This window comes from Sus scrofa, chromosome 5, assembly GCF_054392235.1.
Source record: "Sus scrofa isolate SSC_HxYL_T2T_F1_AM1 chromosome 5, Sscrofa_HxYL_maternal_Yorkshire_Landrace_v2.0, whole genome shotgun sequence".
NCBI classification, from domain to species: Eukaryota; Metazoa; Chordata; class Mammalia; order Artiodactyla; family Suidae; genus Sus; species Sus scrofa.
The window spans coordinates 111499626-111522657 of record NC_139387.1 but is presented as its reverse complement, the minus strand read 5'-3'; the positions used below and the strand labels follow the sequence as shown (position 1 = coordinate 111522657).

General features: G+C 49.9%; 1 protein-coding gene across 3 annotated transcripts; it reads right to left on the bottom strand.

Annotated features, from left to right (window-relative positions):
- Positions 1-332: 332 nt before the first annotated feature.
- CSRP2 (cysteine and glycine rich protein 2) lies at positions 333-21877 on the bottom strand. Of its 3 annotated transcripts, XM_084957798.1 has the most exons (7): positions 21786-21877; positions 11092-11178; positions 9874-9986; positions 7146-7314; positions 2311-2440; positions 1434-1527; positions 333-637 (listed from the first exon to the last, which is right to left on the bottom strand). In XM_084957798.1, exons 3-7 carry the CDS (start codon positions 9983-9985, stop codon positions 561-563), a joined length of 582 nt encoding a protein of 193 aa, XP_084813924.1. In that variant the 5' UTR covers position 9986; positions 11092-11178; positions 21786-21877; the 3' UTR covers positions 333-560. The 3 variants fall into 3 exon arrangements, with proteins under 3 accessions (XP_084813924.1, XP_084813925.1, XP_003481816.3); XM_084957799.1 differs by lacking the exon at positions 11092-11178 and having other exon boundaries at positions 7146-7850; positions 7937-9986; XM_003481768.5 differs by lacking the exon at positions 11092-11178.
- Between the last annotated feature and the right edge of the window lie 1155 nt (positions 21878-23032).

Below are 23032 nucleotides of genomic sequence, written 5' to 3'. Positions count from 1 at the left end.
CTAGTGCAGGCTGTCTAGGAGCCAGGCCTTAGTAAACTGCTCCCAGAGAAGAGCAGGCACCACCAGTGGGGCAGGCGGGAGTTCAGAATGCCAGCTCTGAGGAGCTGGAGTTGTGGGGAGCCCGTTGCCTGGCAACCCTCACTGCTGAGGCGCACTTGGCAGCTTAGCGAGAGCCATCCTCTGCAATGCAGACAGCAACTAGCGACTGAACTGCGTGATGGGGTGGGCTCTTCAACCAACAGAAATGCAGGCGAGGACCCAAGTGGCTTATTGCCTAGTGAACTCACAGCAGCTCCTCCAAAAGGTTAATTGAGAGACACTAAACACCCAAATCAAGCTTAAGTTTTATTTTAAAATGTAAAAGAAATGGTCCTTGAAATGCTGATGAATAAAGCAAAAAGGTATAGTGCTCTCTTCCTACTGGTCAGCTGGACTATCCAAGCCCAGGGCAACGTACAGTGCTTGAGTGCTGGCGGGATCTCACAGTGGTTTCGTGTTAGATGATCTGTGCGGGATTGTGTAGGGACCCTCGGTGGGGTCTTGGTTCTGGGTCTGCACCTCTACTGAGCATGAACAAGGGCTCCTGCTCCTTGGCCGTAGCCAAATCCCTTGGGCCCGAAGTTCTTCGCATAGCACCCTACAAGAGGAAAGGCAAGGATTAGTGCCAGTCCATTCAGCTTTGCTAGCAGTGCCTCAGACCCATGGAACCACACCGCCTCCTCCATAAATTAGAACCGTTAGCTGCGCCTTCTTCGAGATGTGAAACGTGCCCTGCGGTCACTATCTTAAAGCCATAAAGGCAAGTCCAAGACTGGTGGCCCAGTTCAGCTCAAGGCCCCACCGGACTTACAGGTGTGCAGACCAGGCCAGACAAGGTAGATATCTGTCTGTCACCTCCTCCGAGTCACATGTGTGCTTAAAACATTAAGTCGAAAGAAGTGCGTTGTTTCTTTTTATTTGAACGGAGTTTTAAATGACTAGGAACGTGACTTAGAATCATCAGAAGTGTGCTTTCCTGTCATCTGGAAGCATCTCTCCATCGTGTACTTTCACTCAGTCACTGGCACTACCCTAACCTTTTCCCCATTTTCAGAGAACTTTTGTGTTCTTTTTTTTTCTTTTTCTTTTTCTTTGCCCCATGGAGGTTCCCAGGCTCGGAGTCCAATGGGAGCTGTAGCCACCGGCCTGCACCTCAGCCACAGCAACGCGGGATCCGAGCCGCGTCTGCGACCTACACCACAGCTCACGGCAACGCCGGATCCTTAACCCACTGAGCGAGGCCAAGGACTGAACCTGCGTCCTCATGGATGCTAGTCGGGTTCGCTAACTGCTGAGCCACGATGAAACGCCCTTCTTTTCAAATGCTGGTGGCATTTCTTTCAACAGCCTGTGTGGGATATTCATATGGGAACAATAACTGAACTTAATGTTACCTTTACAATAGATTTCACCTTCTTTCTCGGTCAGAGTTGTTGATTCAAGACTCTTGCCACACTTAGCACATCGGAAACAGTTTTTGTGCCAGGGCTGGAGGAGGGAAAAGAGTACATTTGAGAGGCTGCTTTCCTGCAGTACAATTTAGATGCTGGGCCAACCCCGCCAGAAGGCTGGAACTGGACCCGCCCTGCATCTGCATTCTTGGTTGCCTGCAGAAGGGCTGAATTCAAACTTTACCACAGAAGGGCCATTTCCCTATGTGTCTCAAACCTCTCTGTGAGCCCAGTGGGGTTTTTTTTACCCCCTTTTTAGGGTTGTACCTGCAGCATATGGAAGTTCCCAGCCTAGGGGTCAAATCAGAGCATCTGCTGGCCTACATGCCAGCTCACGGCAGCACTGGATCCTTAACCCACTGAGCAAGGCCAGGGATCGAACCCACATCCTTATGGATACTCGTCGGCTCGGCCTGCTCAGCCCCAACAGGAACGTGCCAGCGTGCTCCCTCACGGCTGAGAATACTGCAGCTCAAAGAGCCGGTGAAGCAACTTCTTCAAACTGATTATCCCGTGTTCACTGCCTTTTCCCCCAGCTACACTGAAAAAGCTGCGGAGTCCAGATGTGTTAACAGTCTGATCTTGTTAACCTGCCAGGTTGCCCCCCATGAAAACAGGTTTATTTTAAACACAGATGTGATGTGTCACATAAGGGCGTCACTTCAAAAAAGTAATGATTCAGATAGAAACCCAATTAAGAAAACGCTGAATCCAAGGCACTTATTTATAAGACAGAGCGCCTGAGGGGGCTGCACAGGGGCCTGGGGGCGAAGGAGTGAAGCGGGACCATCCCCCTTCCGGATGCACGAGAGGGTCTCACCTTTCCAGCACCAATGATCTTCTCAGCAGCGTACACAGAGTCCCCGCATCTGGGACACTTCTCAGCACCTCCGTATTTCTGAGCAAATTTCGAAGTGTTTGGATTTGTCGTAGGCCTGTGAGGCTGAACACTTGTGGAAACGGGGGGCGGGGAGGGGGGAAGGAATTAGGCGAGAGTTTCCAAAGGGCCCTTACAAGCCCCAAGACAGGCACCAGGGAACTCTGGGACGTAACTGCTATACTGTCCCTTGGCTGGAGGCCGCCACAGGCCGGTACAGAGGAATGAAGAAGAAATAAATCAGGGGCTGGCCAGTTATTATTTTAACCCATTTATGGGTTCATTCTTGTTATAAAAAGACAGCCAAGGCTCCAAACTTAAATATCTGTCCCTGAGTCTAAACTCACAGGAATTCAATGAATCCCTGGTACTAACTTCTCCACGAAACAACTATGCTTTGCTTTGTGAAACCTAATAGCACAGGTTTTCACCCCACATTCAACTATTATTGTTACTCGTCTTATCACTGGAACCACAGCTAGCCTTTTGCTTCACAGAAGACAGAAAAGTTAGGGTCACTTAAGCAGTTTAGTCTCTGCAGTAAGGCAGCTGACTTAGGCAGTGATTGAGAAAGTGAAGCAGGTTTTACAGATTATTTCCCAATATAAAAGGAGAAAGCGCGAATAAATTACTTTCTCTATGGGAATATATTCTAGAAAAGTCGCCTCTTACCGTATGACCTGTTTACTTCTTCCCTGTGTAGAGTGTTGGTTTGGTCACTAGGTAAAACCATGTTTTCCTTGCTTTCTGTAACTTCTTTCTACTCACCGGGTAGATATGTACCCACCACACAGAACACCCTGCTGGGCTCTGAAAAGATTTCAAGGCTTTTCTGAAACCTTACAAATAGGCTGAGCAATAAGATATGACAGCAACAGCACTCAGCAAGGGGTAGTAGCTAAGTGTCAGTTTTTCCTACGGGGAAAACAATTTTGTCCTAGTTGTATTTTATTAAGTAAGTTATATATGTATTTAAAATAAAATGTTAATTTAGAAATACTGCCTTTCACAAAACAATTTATTCCAGCTCTTCACATGTATCTTCAGTATCTTCATCTCCACTATACCCACTTTTTAGTCTTTAATGCTTTCCACACTTCCACCTAAGTTATTTTTCTTCAAGTTTTATTGAAGTATAGTTGATTTACAAGGTTGAGGTAATTTCTGCTGTACAACAAAGTGATCCAGTCATACGTATGCACAGCCCCATTCTCTTTCAGATTCTTTACCCACAGATTATCACAGACTACCGGGTAGAGCTTCTGTGCTGCACAGCAGGACCCCATTAGCCAATCCTTCTCTATACCTCAGTGTGCTTACGCCAGTCCCAAACCCCAGTCTATCCCTCCCACCCACTTATCTGTCCCCTTTGGTCCGTAAGTTTTTCAAAGTCCATGAGTCTGCTTCTGTTCTGCAAATAAGTTCACTTGGATCCTTTTTTGTTTTTTTAGATTTGACATTAAGGTGATACATATTTGTCTTTCACTGTCTAACTTCATTTAGCATGATAGTTTCTAGGTCCATCCATGTTGCTCCAAATTGCATTATTTCATTCTTTTTTATGGCTGAGTAATATTCCACTGTGTATGTGTACCACATCTTTTTCCACTCCCCTGTTGATGGACATTTAGGTTGCTTCCATGTCTTGGTTATTGTGATTGGTGCTGCAGTGAACCCTGGGGTGCATGCCTCTTTTTGAATTATGGTTTTCACTGGATAGATGCCCAGGAGTGGGAATGCTATATCATATGATAGTTCTATTTTTAATTTTTTGAGAAACCTCAATACTGTTTTCCATAGTGATCGTACCAGTGTACACTCCCACCAACAATGTAAGAGGATTTTCCCCTTTTTTAGACACCCTATACAGCATTTATTAGTTGTAGACTTTTTGATGATGGACATTCTGGCTGGTGTAAGGTGGTTCCTCATAGTAGTTTTGATTTGCATTTCTCTAATAATGAGTGATATTGAGCATCTTTTCATGTGTTTTTTGGCCATCCATACATCTTCTTTGGAGAAACAGCTATTTAGATCTGCCCATTGTTTAAACTGGGCTAAGGTATTTAATATACAGCACTTTCTGAATCATGTCTGATGTAGCCACTGGAAATTTATTCTTAGCAACAAATACCAATTTACAGTACTAGTTCCCAGGACTGGATTTTCCAATTGTCCCTGATAGGAGTGTATTTAAAAAAAAAAAAAAAAAAAAACTGTTATGAATTAAAAAGCCAGCTTTTTAAACCTCAAAAAAATAAAAAAATAAAAAATCTCCACAACCTATTGTAATATGTATATACGGTCAGCCCTCTTATCCATGAGTTCTGCATCCACAGATGCGCCCAACCTCGAATTGATAATCTTGGAGAAAAAAATTCCATAAAGTTCCAAAAAGCAAATTCTGAAATTGCCACACATCAGCAACTTTTGACACAGCACTTACATTGTGATAGGTATTAGACGTAATCTAGAGATGACTTCGGTTACCCAGGAGGATGTGTGTGGGTTACTCCACCACTACCATCTTACATGAGACATTTGAGCATCCTTGGATTTTGGTAGCCACAAGGGTCCTGGAATCAGTCCCCTGTGGATACCAAGGGATGTCTGTATTCACTTTTTAAAGTGGTCTTTAAAAGCTATTCACAGTGATACTCGACTTGAAGTTAAGGGTTTCCCAAGAAAAATTTCCAAATATAACCACCTATTAAGACTGTCACATGGAGTTCCCGTCATGGCTCAGCAGAAATGAATCTGACTAGAATCCATGCGGATGCAGGTTTGATCCCTGGCTGCGCTCAGTGGGTTAAGGATCGGTTGCTGCCCTGCGCTGTGGTGTAGGTCGCAGACAGGGCTCGGATCTGGTGTGGCTGTGGCTGTGGCGTAGGCCAGCAGCTGTGGCTCTAATTCAGTCCCCAGCCTGAGACCCTCCATGTGCCTCGGGTGCAGCCCTAAAAAGACAAAAAAATAAAGAAATAAAAGGGTCTTCACGTGGATTATCTCCCACCTCCCTTCTGACACCTCGTAAGGTCCGGTGAATTGTTACCTCATATGGCAGATGAAGAAGTAGGGGCTCAGATGTTCAATTACTTGCTGAAGGGCCGGAGAATCCGTAAATTGATGACCCTGAACTAAAACACGCACGTCTGCCTCAGTGAAAATGTTGCCTCGCCAAGAGATCCTCCCAAAAATGGTTGGCCCCCCTACCTGACCACAGGCCATGAGGGCATCAGCCCCCAGGGGCACCCGGAGAGGCGTCATCAAGAGACGCTTCAGGGAGAGGAGGAGGAGACAGCGCAAGTGCACACAGGCCAGTACAGAGGGCTGGCCGCTTACTGGAGACGGTGGAGAAGCAGATAAAGAGGAGCGTCTGCCGGTCTTTGTGACTTTAAAACTATGGCCAAAATCACCGACTCGCTTTTGGGGTCACGGGTGTTTTGTCTCGGGGAGGGTGCGCGAGTGCAAGTGTTTCGAAGGTTTGAATTAAAATCTCGGGAAACAAGAAGGGATTTTAACACGTTGGAAAAGGGACAAGAGAAACGCTAACGAAGTCAAAGGTATGCTGGTCTCTCCTGCAAGGACAGCAGCAGCCAACGAGTCCGCCCTCGTGCAGCGGATGCCCAGCAGGGCGCCGTGGCTCAGAAGCGAGTGCGGGGGGAACCCAGAGGAAGGGAGGAAGGAGCTCGAGTCTGGGGGCCAAATGGACCGAAGTTCAAAGCCTGACCCTACCGCTTATCTGTGTGCCTTGAGTTGTACTGTCCTGTCGCTACAGTAGAGACAAAGTATCTAAACTCAAGAGTTGCTGTGAAAAGTATACAGAAGAAACAAATATTATTTCGGTGATACCATAATGCACTGTGCTTACAGCTATGCTGGTTAAGTTCCAGGCCCCACAATTAACTGGCAGTGTGGCTTTCTTTCAGCAAATCACTTCCTTCTCACTGTCTCAACTGGCTCTTTGGCAAGATGGGAAACCCCACCTTCAAGGGTCGTGAGGGTTACATGAGTTAACATACATGCTTGCACGGCGTCCAGTCGACAAGGCACAGTTAATGGCCTTGCCCAAGGAAAGGCCACCTTCCTGGAGTATGACACCAGTTTCGCCTCTTCAGTATAAAATGGATGTGAAGTTCAAATAAAGGAATTCTTGGGTCATGGACAAGAATTAAGAAGAAATTCCACGTGAAGAAATTACATAGTCTCAGTGTGAAATACTAAGGGAAGTTTGGCGGATTTAGCACTTTGCTTGTTACTTTGGTACTGAAACCTTTAAAGCTTAATACGCATCTCATAAATCAAAAACAGGAAATAATTCCCATTTTTAAGAATTTCAAGCTAGGAAAAAGTAATTTCTTGGTGAGGAAACATTCGTCCACATAGGGAGTGACTGAGGACTTTTCATTGATTGCACATGAGAAATGCATCTCATGATTCCGAGGCTACACTTTCCTGGCATTTGATTTCACCTGCTCTTTGAAGCGCTGTATGGAAGAAAATTGAAACCGCTTGCTCTGGAGACCATCGTGACTCCTTGGCGCACCTCATGAGGCTATAAACCAGGACTAGACATCGTGGGAATAATCGCCAAGAACTCCGCCAGGTCCCAAACTTTCCATTACTTCAAACTTACAGAACAGCCTTTAGTTTACACTAGAAAATCTGAGTCACTTGATTCGCCTCTTTCAAGCGAAAAGCCTGGAAACTCCCAGACTCCTGGTGATCCGGCAGCATGAATCGCTGCAGCCCGCTCTGAAGGAAACGTGGTCCTGACTCACCTCTCGGGCTTGATGCCCAGCCTCTCGCCCCGGTCCATGTTGAGCGTGCCAGCGCCCTGGCCGTACCCGTAGCCTTTTGGCCCGTACTTCTTCCCGTAGCAGGACTTGCAGTAGACCTCCTCGTCGTGAATTGCCACTGTCGTACTGTCTAAGTTCTTCCTGCAAACCACTGAAGGGGAAAAGGTAGACTTTACACATGTGCCAAAGATGGCTTTCCCCTTAAAATCAGGGTGGTACGGAGAAGGCAAGAGCCCTGGTCAACTTTCCGGGTTTATTCTCTGGTGCCCAAAAGCCATGGGACAGCATCTGGACAGCTCAGCCACGTGCGGGGACAGGTGGTAAGATGGTTGCTTCAGATACATCAGAACTTGGCCGTCCTGAAGCCTCGGACTAGTGGGATCTGCCTCTTGGGCAGGAGGGAGAGAGTTTCAGAGGTGGCTCTAAACACAGGCACAAAGGAGACGAGGCTGGCCCTCTGCGCCGAGACCCTTGCTCCCCCCCCTCCCCGCCCAGCAATCTGTTCATCCTCTGCGTCCAAGAATATTGTTAGAGAACAAAAGGGCAGGAGCACCTCCGGGGAGCTGTCTCCGAAGCACCCCAGGGATAAAAAGATTTTAAATCCAGAATTCTCCTTTTCATCACTAGTCTCGAAGGGAAAAGGAGTCTTCGTCTCGGCCCCGGCTTCTCCAGCAGTGATAAGTCCGTCTGAAAATCATCAAGTGGTTCAGAGTCTGCATTTGTTTTCTTTTGGTCCCAAAGGAAAACACATTCTTTCCTGATGGATTTCTTACCCCAAGACATTGCCACGTATCCCATGTCCTAAAACTGCCAAATGTCATCATGTTTTATCCAGACATTATTTCACCTTCTAAAACTTCAATTAAGCTTGAGAAAAAAGAAAAAGAATTGTGAGAGAGCTCACGGGTAGTGCAGTCAGGCGGCAGGAAGCCTAAGTGAGTACCGTAGAAAGGGGCAACCCCACAAACTTAGAGGGGCGAGCCGAGAAGAGGGCAGGCAAAGGGGGCGCGGGGAAGGGGCACCGGCCGGCCGCCTCCAGGAGGGGAAAGTGCCGCCTTCCTGGGGAAGGTTCCCGGTGAGACAGTGACCTCGTCTCCTTGGAACCTGGCTCCTGAGGTTCAGGTGGGAAGCACATCTGCTGAAAGACGCCGTTAACCTAAAATCAGATACTGCTGCGGAGCCAACACCCAAGAGACAGAATAAATAGAAAAACTGCTTTTCAACACCTGTCTGTTAACCAGAGCAAGGTAAGGATGTGCCGATGTTACCCGGAATCCCCGCCCTCCCGCCGCCCGGGCTTCATCCCTGTCCTCTGCAGTCAAACTCCCCTAAGGTGGCAGAGTCTCTGAATTATGTCCTTAAAAGGCTTCAGTCAGCAGAGGCAGATGTTAGGAATGGATAACGAGGATGACCGGTCAGGCACCGGACATTGGGGAAGCACTGCCTTTATGACGGTGCGGACCTCACGGCTCAACCTGGAGGAAAGTCGGAGCAATTTCCCAAGCGTCTGCCCTTCCTCCTTGGTCACATACTCGCCTGGTTACAGAGCTGCTGAAAAAGAGATTCCTTAAAAGAAAAAAGTTAACTTCTCAGAGAAGAAATGCTTCAACCCAGTCTGAGAAATGCCAGCTATTACGGAGGCGGACAGAGCACACATTCTGTGCTGTATTTTTCTTCTTCATAACTGCAACTTGCGCTTGTCTGTTTCTGGTCGGTCTGCAAAGCAGCTGCGCTAGAAAAAGGCCCGGTCGCCCTGAAGGCGAGGGCAAAGGACATCGAAAATTTGAGGGAAGGTTTTCTGGAAGATCACTCCTTAGTGTAACCGGATTTGTTTTTAACATATGCCATATCTGGCAGTAATTGGCCCGGCACCGCCGTCTAGAGACGCCGCAGAGCTGCATGGATGGCGAGAGCCTCGTTAGCAAATCCCTCGCTCAAGACAATGTTGTTTGACTCAGGAGATGATCAACGTGAAGCTTTCTGAAGTGCCGCCCGCCTGCTTGAAGCCTGAAGGCGCGGGGCGGGGGCTTCCCTCCCGTCCCCCTTCTGCCTTCGCAGGTGCCAAGCCTGGCTGCAGCCGACAGGCTGGTGCTGTTTCACGGCCCACTTTCCGCCTCCATCGGACACGCAGGCAGTTCCCTAACTGCCCCTGTGCGCGTCCCAGAGCCTGAGCCCCTTGTCCTCAACCCCAGGACGTTGGTCAATAAGGAGGAGTGACGCTGAACACTCACCCGCAGAGAAGACATGTGCGTTTCGCTAACAGTGTTGCACGAAACCGGCCTGTGAAAGAGGAGGAACCTGGCCAGAGGGACAAAGCCAGCCGGGTGAGTGAGCGGGTGAGTAAGCGGCGACCTGGCCATTCAGTAGTGGGAGCCAGGCCCCTCGGATGTGCCCAAACTGTGCTGGGTGCCAGACGACACACAGCCCTGAGCGCGTGGCACAGCAGGGGAGACAGATGTGACAGAAACCACAGGACAGGGAGGGCCAAGGGGGGCTGCTTGTTCTGGGGACAACACAGCCGAGGGGCGGGTCACTCCCACTGTCCCTGCTGGGGGGGCTGAGCACTCGCAGCGTCCAGGAGGACACATGGGCAGAAGCTACCTGTGCTGCTAAAATCCTCTGTTAGCAAAACCACAGTTTTTCCCTAAATCGGTAAACTGGAGCTTCAGACACATGAATTCTGTCCAAGGCCGACCACGGGGACACTTACTGCACAGGAAGCAGCAGCGGTGGAAGCTCCGGCCGTCGCACTGCACCTCCTCAGCGTGGTACACGGTCCTCCCACAGGCCCCGCACTTGTTGCCACCTCCCCAGACGGGCATCCTGAAGGAAGAGGGGCTGTTAGGATGTGCCCTGCTGGGCGAGGGTCTCACAAGCCCCCAGAGGGTGATTTAAACCCAGGAGCCTGGGCTTTTCTTTATACCCTGCCCTCTGCACATCTTTTAAAAGACCTGCATTTCTCCAGAAGAACCGCATCTTGCCTCCCAGGCCACGGAGCGCTTTCACTTGAAAACTGGCTTGTGACGCACAAGTGTTTCTCCTACAGGACAGAGGACCTGCATGCAATGCCACAGCGCAGGTCACCAGGCACAAAACAAAGGTGCCGCTAGAATCTCACCGAGTTCAGGAAGCAGTGAGGGGAGCGGAGAGGCAAACACTGCCCGGTACCCACTTGGAGCCCTGCGGGCTGTCTTACAATCAGCCAGAGAGCTTACGCTTGGGTGAAGTTTTCTTAACACGTTTCGCTCACTGTAACACCACCAAATTCTTACCATTTAGCAGACATGAGCTGTGACACACTTTCTAAGGAGGAAGAAAGTCTTGGATTGCCCGGCAAAACTAAGTTTTGTAATTGTCTGCTGAAGTTACACAAAATTATAGCATAAGCAGTTGCTTCTCTGACTAGTACAACTGCATGGGTGGAGCCGTGCTGTAACCACAACAAACCCCCCGTCCAGATGGCAACCATTTAAGTTGCTGTGCTGTACTAATCCCAGCGTCCTCTAGTCCAGCCAAGGCCTGATTTCCCCTCTGATGGGCCTGTCAGTCCGCATATAATATGCTACCAAGTTTCCTTCCTGGTGAAATGAATTGTTGGTTGAATGTGTCAGAACAGCCTCGGAGCATGTGGCCTGAGGAGGTGGTCGGGCTGGCAGTTGAAATCCTTGGCTAGCTTGCTGTCATGTGGGCCAGCGTGTTCTAATTCCCTTCTCAACAAATTGGTCTATCTGGACTCAAGTTAAAGTGCCTAGTGCTGAATGGCCAACATGTTCACATGCCTTTGCCAGTACAGAAAGTTGTCCTGCCAAGGCAGCGTGTCGTGTTGGCGCTGCCCTGAGCGGTCTCTAAAAACACAGAGAAAGGATCCCTTTGGTCCCACCATCATTTTTCAGACTTCCCTCCGGTGAATGACATTTGCAGCCCTTGCCTGTTCCGTCTCCTGGGATGAGCTGCTGGCCTCTCCAGGAAACAGCTGGTGAAAAAGGCTGAGACCTCTTTCCGAACTCAAATCTGGCTAGAAATACAAGGGACAAGGACAGCTGCTAAGCAAAAGGCGGAAGAATCTGCAAGCCTTCACATAAAAAGGAGCGGAGAAAACCCCCGTTCCACTGCCCATCCCGCGCCACAAGATAGTCCAGAACCCAGCAGCTTCCTGAACCCGAGATGAGGTCTTTCCACAGGATTGACAGAATGGGTCACTCTGCTGGGCATCCTTTTGGTTCACAGCCATCTCTGGCCCCTCTTCTGATGATACTTTCCCCAGATCTTCTCCAAGGAAGCCGCCGTCTCTTTCAAGGTGCACATGGTTTAGAGAAATGCTTATTAAAATGTGATCTCCTGGTGATGGTCCCCTGTGCTTGCTACCAACTCAGGACAATATTCAGATAAGCGTGTAGGAACTCTGAGACAGTTTTATGCCACAACAGTCAACAGCATGATCAGGGGACTCATCTTGGTGGAAGGAGGGCGGGTAATCAGTCTGTATTCAGAAATGAAAAAGAATATGGCCCTTTACCACTGATAGTTGCATTTGTTTGTTTGCTTTTTAGGGCCAGACCTGGTTCCCAGGCTAGATGCTGCAGTTGCCAACCTATACCACAGCCACAGCAACACCAGATCAAAGCTGCATCCTCGACCTCCACCACAGCTCACGACAACACTGAGCGAGGTCAGGGATCCAACCTGCATCCTCGTGGATACTCGTCGGGTTCATAAACTGCTGAGCCACAACGGGAACTCCTCCCACAGAGAGTTGGAGAAGCACTTGTTTAGAGGGTTTGGTCCCACCCTCCGCTCCTGGGCTGGGCACGTGACTGTCGCAGCTGTGAATCAGTGCATCCCTCCCACTATTGGGACTGGGTCAGAAATGGGTACATGACCCCAAGCCCCAAGCCAGGTCAGTGGAAGTTAAAGCCCCGCTTTGGTCTAGAACCGTGTGAATGCAGAGGTGGAGCTGCTGGCAGCCGTCTATGAGAATGAAGCCAGGACAATTTATTATCCAAGTGGGGCTGAGAACACACAAAAAATACAGTTAAAATGTGGAAGAGAAAATACAGCTGGATCTAAGGAGAAAAATCTCATCACTAAGCTATATCTTGAAAAGCACATGAAGTATGTGGTCCCTGTAACAGACTTTTTCAGAAAGTTACTTGGGAATGTGGAATGAGGAGATTTCTCAGATACTCTAGTCCAAGAGGAAAATTAGTTATGAGTCTTGTGTAGGAAAATTTTTATTTTTAGAGTGAAAAAGCGTATGGTTTAAAGTGAATAATGATAAAATAAGCAATAAATGCAACAGAAGTAATAAAATGCAAAAAAAAAAAAAAAAAAAAAAGAACGAAGCCAGTGCCAAAAAAACCAGAAACTATTCAGATTCTTTGCAGCCATGCCTGGTGGTATCCTGTGCTCTTCACTTAGTGAGTTCATCAATTCCCTTTTATGTTTCTGGGAGATGCAGCCCCTGGCCCTAGAAACAAAAACACCACCACACACGCACACACGCACGCGCGCGGGCACACACACACACACAGACCTGACGGATCTGACTAGTTATCACTACACTGTTGGCCTCAACTTGCAAAAAAGCCTAATTCCCTCGTTCAGACAGGAGCAAAGTAATTCTTAGGGTCCACAGATGTTACCAGGCTCCCTTGAAGGCATCCACATAGGATCCGAACCCAGCAACAATGGACTGTATTTGTATCCTTTCCTTTTTTTTTTTTTGCCTTTTTGCCTTTTATAGGGCTGCTCCCACAGCATATGGAGGTTCCCAGGCTAGGGGTGGAATCGGAGCTGTAGCCGCCGGCCTACGCCAGAGCCACAGCAACACGGGATCTGAGCCAGGTCTGCGACCCACACCACAGCTCACGGCAACGCCGGATCCTTAACCCACTGAGTGAGGCCAGGGGCCGAACCCGCAACCTCATGGTTCCTAGTCGGATTCGTTAACCACTGCGCCACGACGGGAACTCCTACGCTCTCTCCGTTAGTAGTGGCATAAATCCCTTATTTCCGTCCCTGGAGACGGGTGCTTCCTTGTTTAAATCCAGGATAAAACTTGAGCCCGGCTGTAGAATCGGACGCAAAGCTTGGCTCCCGCAGCCTGCACTGGCTGGAGTTTGGGATACAGTTAGTGATACTGATGTTGGCCATGGCTCCAAAGCCACCCATGTTCCGGAATGTTCACCGACACAACAGGCATGAGCTGGACGCACCCCCATGATCCCCGAGGAAACCAAACACACCGTGATGACGTCACAGTGACTTCAGATCGGATCCCAAGCATCGACGGCCCAGCTGGCTTGTTAGAAAGTGTCATCACACCGCCAGCCTGGTATCTTACATTTTCACACGTACTTTGAAGCAGTTAACCGATAAGGAGCCAGATTTCCATCAAGACTAATGTTACCCAGAGTTGTCTTTGAATAACATTTAAAAATACATTAAAAAGGAGTTCCCGTCGTGGCTCAGTGGTTAACTAACCTGACTAGTATCCATGAGGACAGGGAGGGGTTTGATCCCTGGCCTCGCTCAGTGGCTTAAGGATCCCGCGTTGCCGGGAGCTGTGGTGTAGGTCACAGATGCAGCTTGGACCCCTGGTTGGCTTTGGCTCTGGTGTAGGCCGGTGGCTACAGCTCCGATTGGACCCTCAGCCTGGGAACCTCCATATGCTGCTGATGCGGCCCTAGAAAGACAAACAAACAAACAAAAACCCATTTAAAAACAAAAAACAAAAAACAAATAGGAGTTCCGGTCGTGGCTCAGCAGAAACGAAGCCAACTCGCATCCTTGATGCAGGTTCGATCCCTGGCCTTGCTCAGTGGGTTGGGGATATGGCGTTGCCATGAGCTGTGGTGTAGGTTTCGATGCTGTGTCTGTGGCATAGGCCAGTACTGTAGCTCCAATTCCACCCCTAGCCTGGAAATTTCCATATGCTGTGAGTGCAGCCCTAAAGAAAAAAAAAAAAAAACAAAAAAAAAAACTCATGACTTTGTTATTCTATATTGTAGAGCAGCTTGGACCTTTAAAGGAAGAGTATCTTCCCTTTCCTTTTGTAACTCACTTCTTGTAAATCAAGTCTGATTCCTACTGCACACACCACACCAGCCAAATCTGAGTATGGCATCTTCTCGGGAAATAGCTGCCCAGGTTCTGCTTTACCACATTAAGGCCGTCTTCCCTTCGAGGGTGGGGACCACAGCTCTGGCTCCTCCCACACCATCTACCAGATGCCTGACATAAGTCAGATATTTAATTTCTCTTGTCTTAAAGAACCCTTCCTTTTTCAACTTGCTTGGACAATTCCCAATTCGATCCCATGCCTCTGAAGACAAAGGGAGCACTGCCCTACTTCTCTTGGTCGCACTCTCAGACTCTCAGTAAAAGTTCCAAGTCAAACTTGCTTATTAAAAGCTCCCTCCACTGAAAGGCGTTCCCGAGGACTTCTGAATAATGCTCACTGTGGTCCAGGCTGGTGGTGTAACAGAGCATCCTTGGAAAGCTTCCGCTGGATTGATGCTTCATGTTTTAGGCTGGATAGTGGGGAGGTGGGTGTTCCTTATGATATTCTCTATTTTGTTTGCCTCAAGGACAGGAGGAGGGAAGGGAGGACGACCGACTGGCTGAGATAGGCCCGGGTTGATGTCACTGAAGTAAGGGCTGTGCAAGCTGGGCTTAGTTTTCTTTTCTGCAACAAAAGAGAAGGTAGCGCTCTCTGCCTCTCAGAGACGTTGTGAAGATAAAACACAACGAACAGATGCCTCGGCAGACATCCAGCGACTTGCAGCCTGAGGCTACTGTCCATCAGCTCTTGGTGCTCGGGTAGGAAACCCAGAAACTACAGCACCCAGCTCAGAGCAGCAGAGAGCAAAGAAGAAAGCGATCAGTCCCTGACAAGCCTTTCTCTGGAGCATGACAACACCCCGCAAGCCAAACAACAGTTCCACGTGTGCGGACAGCCTGAGAGATGAAGCTCAAATTTACACTTTTAGGGGAACTCATGTGGATGTTTGCTGAGTCTGGCAGGGGAAACGGGACCATTGTCCATTTCTGTCACTCTTGGCACTGCTTTGCCCATTTATATATATTTGTAAAAAACAGGAGTTCCCACCGTGGCTCAGTGGTTAACGAAGCCGACTAGGAACATGAGGTTGCAGGTTCGATCCCTGGCCTTGCTCAGTGGGTTAGGGATCCGGTGTTGCCATGAGCTGTGGTGTAGGTTGCAGACGCGGCTCGGATCCTGCGTTGCTGTGGCTCTGGCTTAGGCCGGCACCTATGGCTCCGATTTGACCCCTAGCCTGGGAACTTCCATATGCCGAGGGATCAGCCCAAGAAAAGGCAAAAAGGCAAAAAGGTAGAAAAAAAAAAGAAAAAAAAACCACGGCTTCACTTTTCCTCCAAGCCCTTGGCTGCGCGGCTCCACAACAGCTGACATTCATCACTGCAAACTGGATTTGCACTGAGCAATCTGGGCTGCATGCCTTTCCCCAGTCCAATGCATTACTTTCCGGAATGGTAAGAGGAGAAAGAAAACCCGGGTTACACATACCTTGCCCAAGAGGCCAAATTCAGTTTCTTAGGGTTTATTTGTCTTGTTCTTTGGTTCTCCCTGCCTGAAAGAGCCCCAGCACGAGGATTTGTCCACTGTGTTGGATGAAAAACTTGCTTTACATCCAAACACCTATGTGCAGTTTCTTACGTTGCTCCCCCCCAGTCTGAGACCCCACCCAGAATTTGTAAGACTGAGCCTGAGAAGGAAATTACTGTAGTCTAAATCTGAGGCACCTTGTGGTCAAGTTAGCTCATTCTCTAGATGACCAACGAGCACACAAATGACCGTGGGCGTCAGACTTCCCACCTGTGCTGTGCCGACTGCCTTACTTTAGAATCCGAATGACTCAAACCCATGAATTTCGAGCCTACATGTCTCCACTTGCAGTTTAAGTTAACTGCCCTGATCCCAAAGGTTTGGAGTGAATCCATCTGTAAACCCAGATTCTAAATGCTTCCAGAAGATGTGACATTTTATGACTACATGCAGGGCTTTGTTAATTACATTGGAACCTGGCTATAGTCCAACTTCCCCAAAGGAGAATCTTCTATAAACCAGTTTCATCTTGAGCCACATCCAGAACGGCAGTCACATGTGAAAGAGCATGTAAGTGAGTTTAATTTACACTGTCCTCCATTACAGTGATTTTAAAAGAGGCCAGAGTTTCAGAGCTGTAACTCATTGGAAGTTAAGCTTCGCTCAATGCCCATTCTGAAGATTTCTTCTTCTGAGACCCAAACGACCTGCTTAGTCCACTTCCCTTACCCGAGTGAAGACCACTGAGCCAAGGATTAGACTCTGTGTCTGAGGGATTAGCTCTGTTCCATCTGGCTCCTTCTACCAAGCCAAATCCTCAGGCTGGTGATCTTTGAGGCAGCTCAGCCTCACCGAGAACTGCGAAGACGGATTTTGGAGTCAACCCTGTCTCATTTCCCTCATACGGAAAACGAGGGTAACAGGACCTTTCTTACAGTTAAGAGAATGAGATGACAGTGCTTATGCTCAGCCCTCAGTACCTGGTAGCCTTTATCATCTACATGTAGCATGTTAATCTTTGTTATGAATCCTCGTCTTCTGCTACCCGTCTCGTAGTCCATCCGTTCCTTCATTTTGCCCCTAATCCCTCCTCCATGTCGGGAAAACGGACTCAGCTCCCTCCCTCTCTCCCTCATCCAGCTCCTTCCTGATGTCCTTGCTGAATCTCAAGTGATTCTTCCAGGGCAGGGCAGTTACGAGCACGGTGACGCCGTACTGCGGACGTCGTGCTCCTGTAAACAGATCTATTCACCGTCTTAGAAGCATATCCTGGGTGGGGAGCTGAGGATGAAAGGTGCCAGGAAGGGTGCCTGTGTCAGGTAGCTCTGCTTCGGTGGCAGACATCTGTAAACAAATACCAGCAATGTAATAGAACCCAGAGCCCAGGAGCATGGAGAAGAGGGCTGTGGGAGGTCTTCACGGTCTGTGTACGTAGGATGCGGAACAGTTTCATCTTGTTGACTGGCGGGCAGGGAGTCCGGCGTTGCTGTGAGCTGTGGCTGTGGAGTAGGCTGCAGATGCAGCTTGGATCCCACGTTGCTCCGGCTGTGGCGTTGGCTGGCTTCTGCAGCTCTGATTTGACCTCTCACCTGGGAACGTCCATATGCTGCAGGTGCCGCCCTAAAAAGCAAAATAAATACATACATAAATAATGTCTGCCATGGACACGGCAATGCACCTCTAAGACATTCCTGGCATAAGAGAAGAGTGTGGCAACTTAAAATCAGACATAGGTAAGCCTGAAATCCGTCATCAAGTCTGTGATCCTGGCCGAGTTCCTTAACCTCTGAGCGTCTACTTGCACATAGGTGAGAAGTCGCTCGTGGGATGGTTGTAAGGCTTGAACGAGATAACACGCGTGGAGTACTTGGCAGAGCGCCTGTGCTCCTCCAAGGTTGGCTTCCTCTTCCTTCGGCAGCACCAGCGCGCCTGAGTACGGTTGCCAAACGTTCGGCAGGTAGGTGACTCGCTCAGGTCACTGACCTCAAAGATGCAGATCTAGGCTCAGTCACTCACGTCTGACTCTGGAACCACAAGCTGCCAGCCTCCCAGACCTGATTTGGGGGCTGAGAGCATTCAGACGGAGTGTGACCAGTCCCTGAGCCGCGGAACTGCTCCGCACCACGGCGCCCTCCTCTCTGCCTGCTTTCTCTGCGTCCCGCTGACAGAAGCGGCACCTGCGTGCTGGCCTCACACTCAGACGGCCGCTCCCAGCGCCAAGCTCTCTACCACTCCTCTCTGCTCACCCGCGTCTGTCCTCCTCCTGCAGGAAACCCCCTTCTAGTAGCGCCCCTGGTTCACCTCCCCCTTGCCGATTGTGACCAAGTCTCTGTCCTGTTACCAGGCACGTCCTCAGCTCAGAGGACAGAGGAAATCCTTGACACAGAGTCGGAGACTAGCTGCGAAATCACACCTCAGAATGCAGGCGCTGTCAGCTCGGTCACCTGGACCTCCGCACCTGGCCTGGCCATCCAGTCTGTGAAAAGTGTGGAATAGTTAATGATTCAGGGTCTGTCTGACCTGTGTGTGTGTGTGTGTGTGTGTGTGTGTGTGCGCGCGTGTGTGTGATGTTACGGGGAGTCAGACTGAGATTTCTGTGTGTGTGTGTGTGTGTGTGTGTGTGTGTGTGTGTGTGTGTGATGTTACGTGGAGTCAGACTGAGATTTCTGTGCCGGGACTACTGTTTATTCGCCAGATGATCTTGGCTGGTTACTTGATCTGCTTGTGTTCTTTTAAAACTGGAGACAGTGCTTACTTGTGGCCTAGGGCAGTTCTGAGATGGAACCGTCCATGCCTGTAAGGCACCCGAATGACGCCTGCCATGCAAGTGACGATAATGAGAAACGGTGACGTCGAGCTCGCTGTGCTTCTGCCGCGCAGTTTACTTACATGAACTCACTTACTGCTCGTCCCGACTGAGCTCGGCGTTGCCCTCACCCTCTTGCATCGGCGGGGGAAGCGGAGGCGCAGATGTATCAAGTGGCTCATAACGATGAAGCCAAAACAAAATGACCAATTCAACGTAAACACTTCGATGAAATTCAAATAGACCAAACTGAGTTTATTTGACGGGTGTTTTGCTAAAACGAAACTACTGCAAGTAACACAAGTACGGTAGAGACTGACATGGCTCGAGCACAAGTGCTTCGTAAACTGTTTTTCTGCACTGGTGGGATGAGAACTTGATTATCTCTCCACTTTTCTCTTTCGCAAGAGAAGCCTTGAAACCTTCTTACGGTAAACTGGGAAGTCTTATGGCCCTGATATATTACCTGATGTGTGCTTTCTTATTAGCCAAGGACAATTAGTAGTATTGTTGGCATAATGAGATGGTAAACAAAAAAGCAAAGAACCTGATAGCCTTTGCAAATGACTCACTATTACTTCTTTTGGTTCTTCCTCTAAGGCTTACACTAAAATTTTACAATTTTACCTGTCGGAACTTGAGCCTAGCTCCTCCCCAGTCCAGTTTGTGAAAACTCCCTTAAGTCAGGGTTCTCATCCCAGGGTCCACAGATTCCGTGAAATTCTGGGGATTGGTGAACTTGGTACCATGTTTAAAAACAGTTTAAGACGGAGTTCCCGTCGTGGCGCAGTGGTTAACGAATCCAACTAGGAACCATGAGGTTGCGGGTTCGCTCTCTGGCCTTGCTCAGTGGGTTAAGGATCCGGCGTTGCCGTCAGTTGTGGTGTTGGTCGCAGACGCGGCTTGGATCTAGTGTTGCTGTGGCTGTGGTGTATGCCGGCGACCCCTAGCCTGGGAACCTCCATATGCCACAGGAAGCAGCCCTAGAAAAGGCAAAAAGACAAAAAAACCCAAAAACCATTTAAGAGGTCCAGCAGCTTCATCAGACTGCCGGGAAGTTCCATGACACAAGAAAGTTAGGTATGTCCATCCTAGGTCATCAAGACCCCAGGTGCAGGGATCCCCACCCACTAGAACACAAGGGTGCCATGCAAATACCAGCCCAGGCAGTGATACAGTTGAGGAAACCTGTGACTCTCTGCAAAGGGAAGAAAGCTGGCCTCCAGGCTATACCATTCACCCCACTCTCCAACAAAGTGCAGAATGGAATCCAATTACAAGGCACCTCTCCCAAGCTGGGCTGGGCTTTATGCAAGGATTAGCAGGCCTTCTGAGAACCCCTGCAAGGCTATGTGCTTCGACACCCACTTTACAAGGTGACGTACCTGAGGCCAGAGGGTAAAATACCTTGCCCTAGGTCATTGAGCCCCTGGGGGTTGAAGCTGGGCTGTGAATTTGGGCCCAACTAGTCAGTCCTGTTCTGTCCTGTGCCTCCTCTCCCACAGTGGGCTGGCTCTCCCTTGCTCATCTGATGTACCAAAATTTTGACAGAGAAGAAAAATCAGAGGCTCAGATCTCCAGACATTTAGGGGTAGCATTAACCCACACTTCTAAAGCTCTTCATTTATTACTGCCAACATTCTTGCTGTTTGAGCATAAATATAATTTCCTCAAAATCCAAGTGAGTTTGCAATTTCATCAGGCAGACCTCCAGTGAGTCCTGCTTTCTGCCCAGGATTTAGCATATACCAGTATCAGTCAATTTGTGAATACATTTGGAGGAATCCATTAGAAAATTCATGATAGAAACCGTAGATCACATCTGCTCATGTGTCTATTGCTTGAGGCCAATTCAATCTTTGTTCCTACAATTGAAGCCTTACTCTTTCCTTCATTCAATTAACCAATACTGGCTCTGGTCCAATTGTGTTTAAAACACCCAAGCCAAGCACTGTGAGTTCCAAGACTCACGGGATGCAGATCCTGCCTCTACCTAACTTCACTCTTAAAGGCAAAGGACATTAGAATCCAGAGTAGAGAGAACCCTTAGAGATATTGGTAAAGTGTCAGTGCCAATCCACTGGAGAGGCAGTGAGCACCGGAGACTTCATAAAATCAGTTCTAGTTCGGTATGCAGTTTTTGAAGTATGAGAGATTTACCCTTCTAGAATCCATTGCCCATCCCTTTCCTGGAAAACTTAAGTCAAATCATAGCCAACTTTTCGGCTGAACTATTTGAATTCTTGGCATTTTTTTTTTTAAATAAGTAGAGCTTTGAAACAGGTTAATTAGAAAAGTTAAGAACTAAATAGAACGTTTTTACTGCCCGAGTTAAAAAATTACCCCAGATAAAAAGCATTTATAAAATGAAAATGTGCTTGGTCTGCAGACTGCGAATAAAACAGGCTAAACCTTTTGGGTAACCCTTCAAACAAGTATCCTGCAACAAACGTCCAGGCTGGGGGTGGGGCGGACGTGGGTGTCTCCTGACTCAGAAAACCACCTCCCCCTCGGGGGCTGCCTACGTGGAGCCTTAGAGCCGAGGATTCGATTTTCAGGACCTGTTACAAAATTTACAACCAAGCATTCTTGCTTTCCCGGTTTGTACCTGAATGATGGAAAGTTCCGGAAAAGGCTGGGAGTGATCAATATGACGTTTCACTACTGTTCCTTCAACATTTAAGGTTTGGTGCTCGGAGGGCAGAGACAATGGGGGTACCAGGAGCTCCGAGCCGCAGCAGGGGAAGGATTCTGGGCTCGGCGCACTGGGGGAGCCCCCTCCTCACCCCGAGGGCTCGGAACCAGCCCCGGGGATGTCGCCCCCAGCGCGCAGTACCCTCGCGGCAGAGGAGACCCGGAGGCTCGGCTCCCGCCCGCTCCTCCGCGGAGAGGAGGAGGGGGCCCAAGGCTACTAAGAGACGGCTTAGCAGCCACGCGAAACGCGACCCCACTTCTCTCTCGCAGAGAAACCGGCGCGGAGGTCACGCACGATTACTTCTCTGTCCAGAGGACCCGGGATCGGAGATCGGGGTAGGGCGGCCGCGGGGAGCGGGGCAGGTATGTGGAGGGGGCTCGGGGCGCGCCGATGAGTGGGACGCCTAGCGTCCCACTGGGGACCGCGACGGGGACGGCATAGGAGAGGGCGCCGGCAGGACGGCCTGAGGATCCCGGGCGCCTGAGGGAACCTCCCCCGCGACGCCCGCAGAGACACCCCCACTGCCCTACTCACTCGATCGGAAGCAGGACCACGCTCAGCGGCGGAGACGCGGAGGACCGGCCGGAGAGCGCGGCAGGAGTCTCGGAGCGGCGGCGGCGGCGGCGGAGGCGGGGCGAGCTACGGCGCCTTTTAAGTCCCCCGGCGAGGGCGTGGCCTGCGTGCGCCCCGCCCCGGCGGATTCCCGGGCCCGCTCCCAGGGCCGGGGACGTCTGGCGGGAGGGCAGCCCGCTGCCGAACTCGGGGGCGAAGACGGGAGACAAAAGCTCAAATCCCGCCTCTTCCTCCGGCTTCCCGCCTGCCCGGCATCTTCCCACGTCCCCGGACCGCGGCCGCCGGCTTCGCTCCTCTCCCTCCCCAACGGGAGCCGGCAGTTCCTAGAAGCGATTAGGAGCTGGGAAAGGCGGCTTCCCCACCCTGCAGAGAGGCCAGCCGGCGGGACTGTCCCTTCGGAAACAGACCCCGCCGCCCTGCGACATACTCTTCCTACCGCGGGCGCCGGTTCTCCTGTAGGAGGGGACAATCCAAGGCCGAAGGTTTCCAGCAGCAGGGAATCGGCCACATGGGGGTTTCCAGCGCCCCACCCTTGCCTTGTCCTTATAAGTAAACCCAACGTGATTAACTTCCCCAGTGGACAAATATTTTCTGGCCCTATTTCCAGCTTCTGGGAATCCGCAGCCTTCTTGTTCTTAAACAGCAGCATTTCTCATCCAGACTAAATAAATGACGTTACCAAAACGCCGCATTACCCCAGTGTTTTGCTTTTCCCACCACCCTGGCGCTGGCTGTGCACGCTGCTGAGCGAGGCTTTGGGGGGCAAACCCTGCCAGAAGGCCGGGGTCTGGATTCGCTGATGACGGAAAAGCCCAGGGACAGCAGTGACAAGCGAGGGGATCTGATATCTGGGCTACAGGCTGATTGTTTTAGATGAAAAGAAAAATAAACAATGCCATCTCTATCTGATGCACATTCTGGGCCTACTGATGACCTCTGTGCCAGAAGCCTTGACCCCTGGGAAGAGAAATGCTATTTGGGAAAGCGGGGAACTCATAAAAAGCAGTGGCCATGGCTCTGCCCCAGGCCACGAAGGCAGTAGCCTCCCCCAGCGCAGAGCTTCTCAACGTCCACACTACAGACCTCTGGGGCTGGGTAATTCTTAGTTGTAAGAGCCTTCCTGGGCATTGTAGAATGTCTCCACCCACTAAATGCCAGTGACACTCCCTTCCTCCCCATCATAACAAGCGAAAAGTCTCTAGACATTG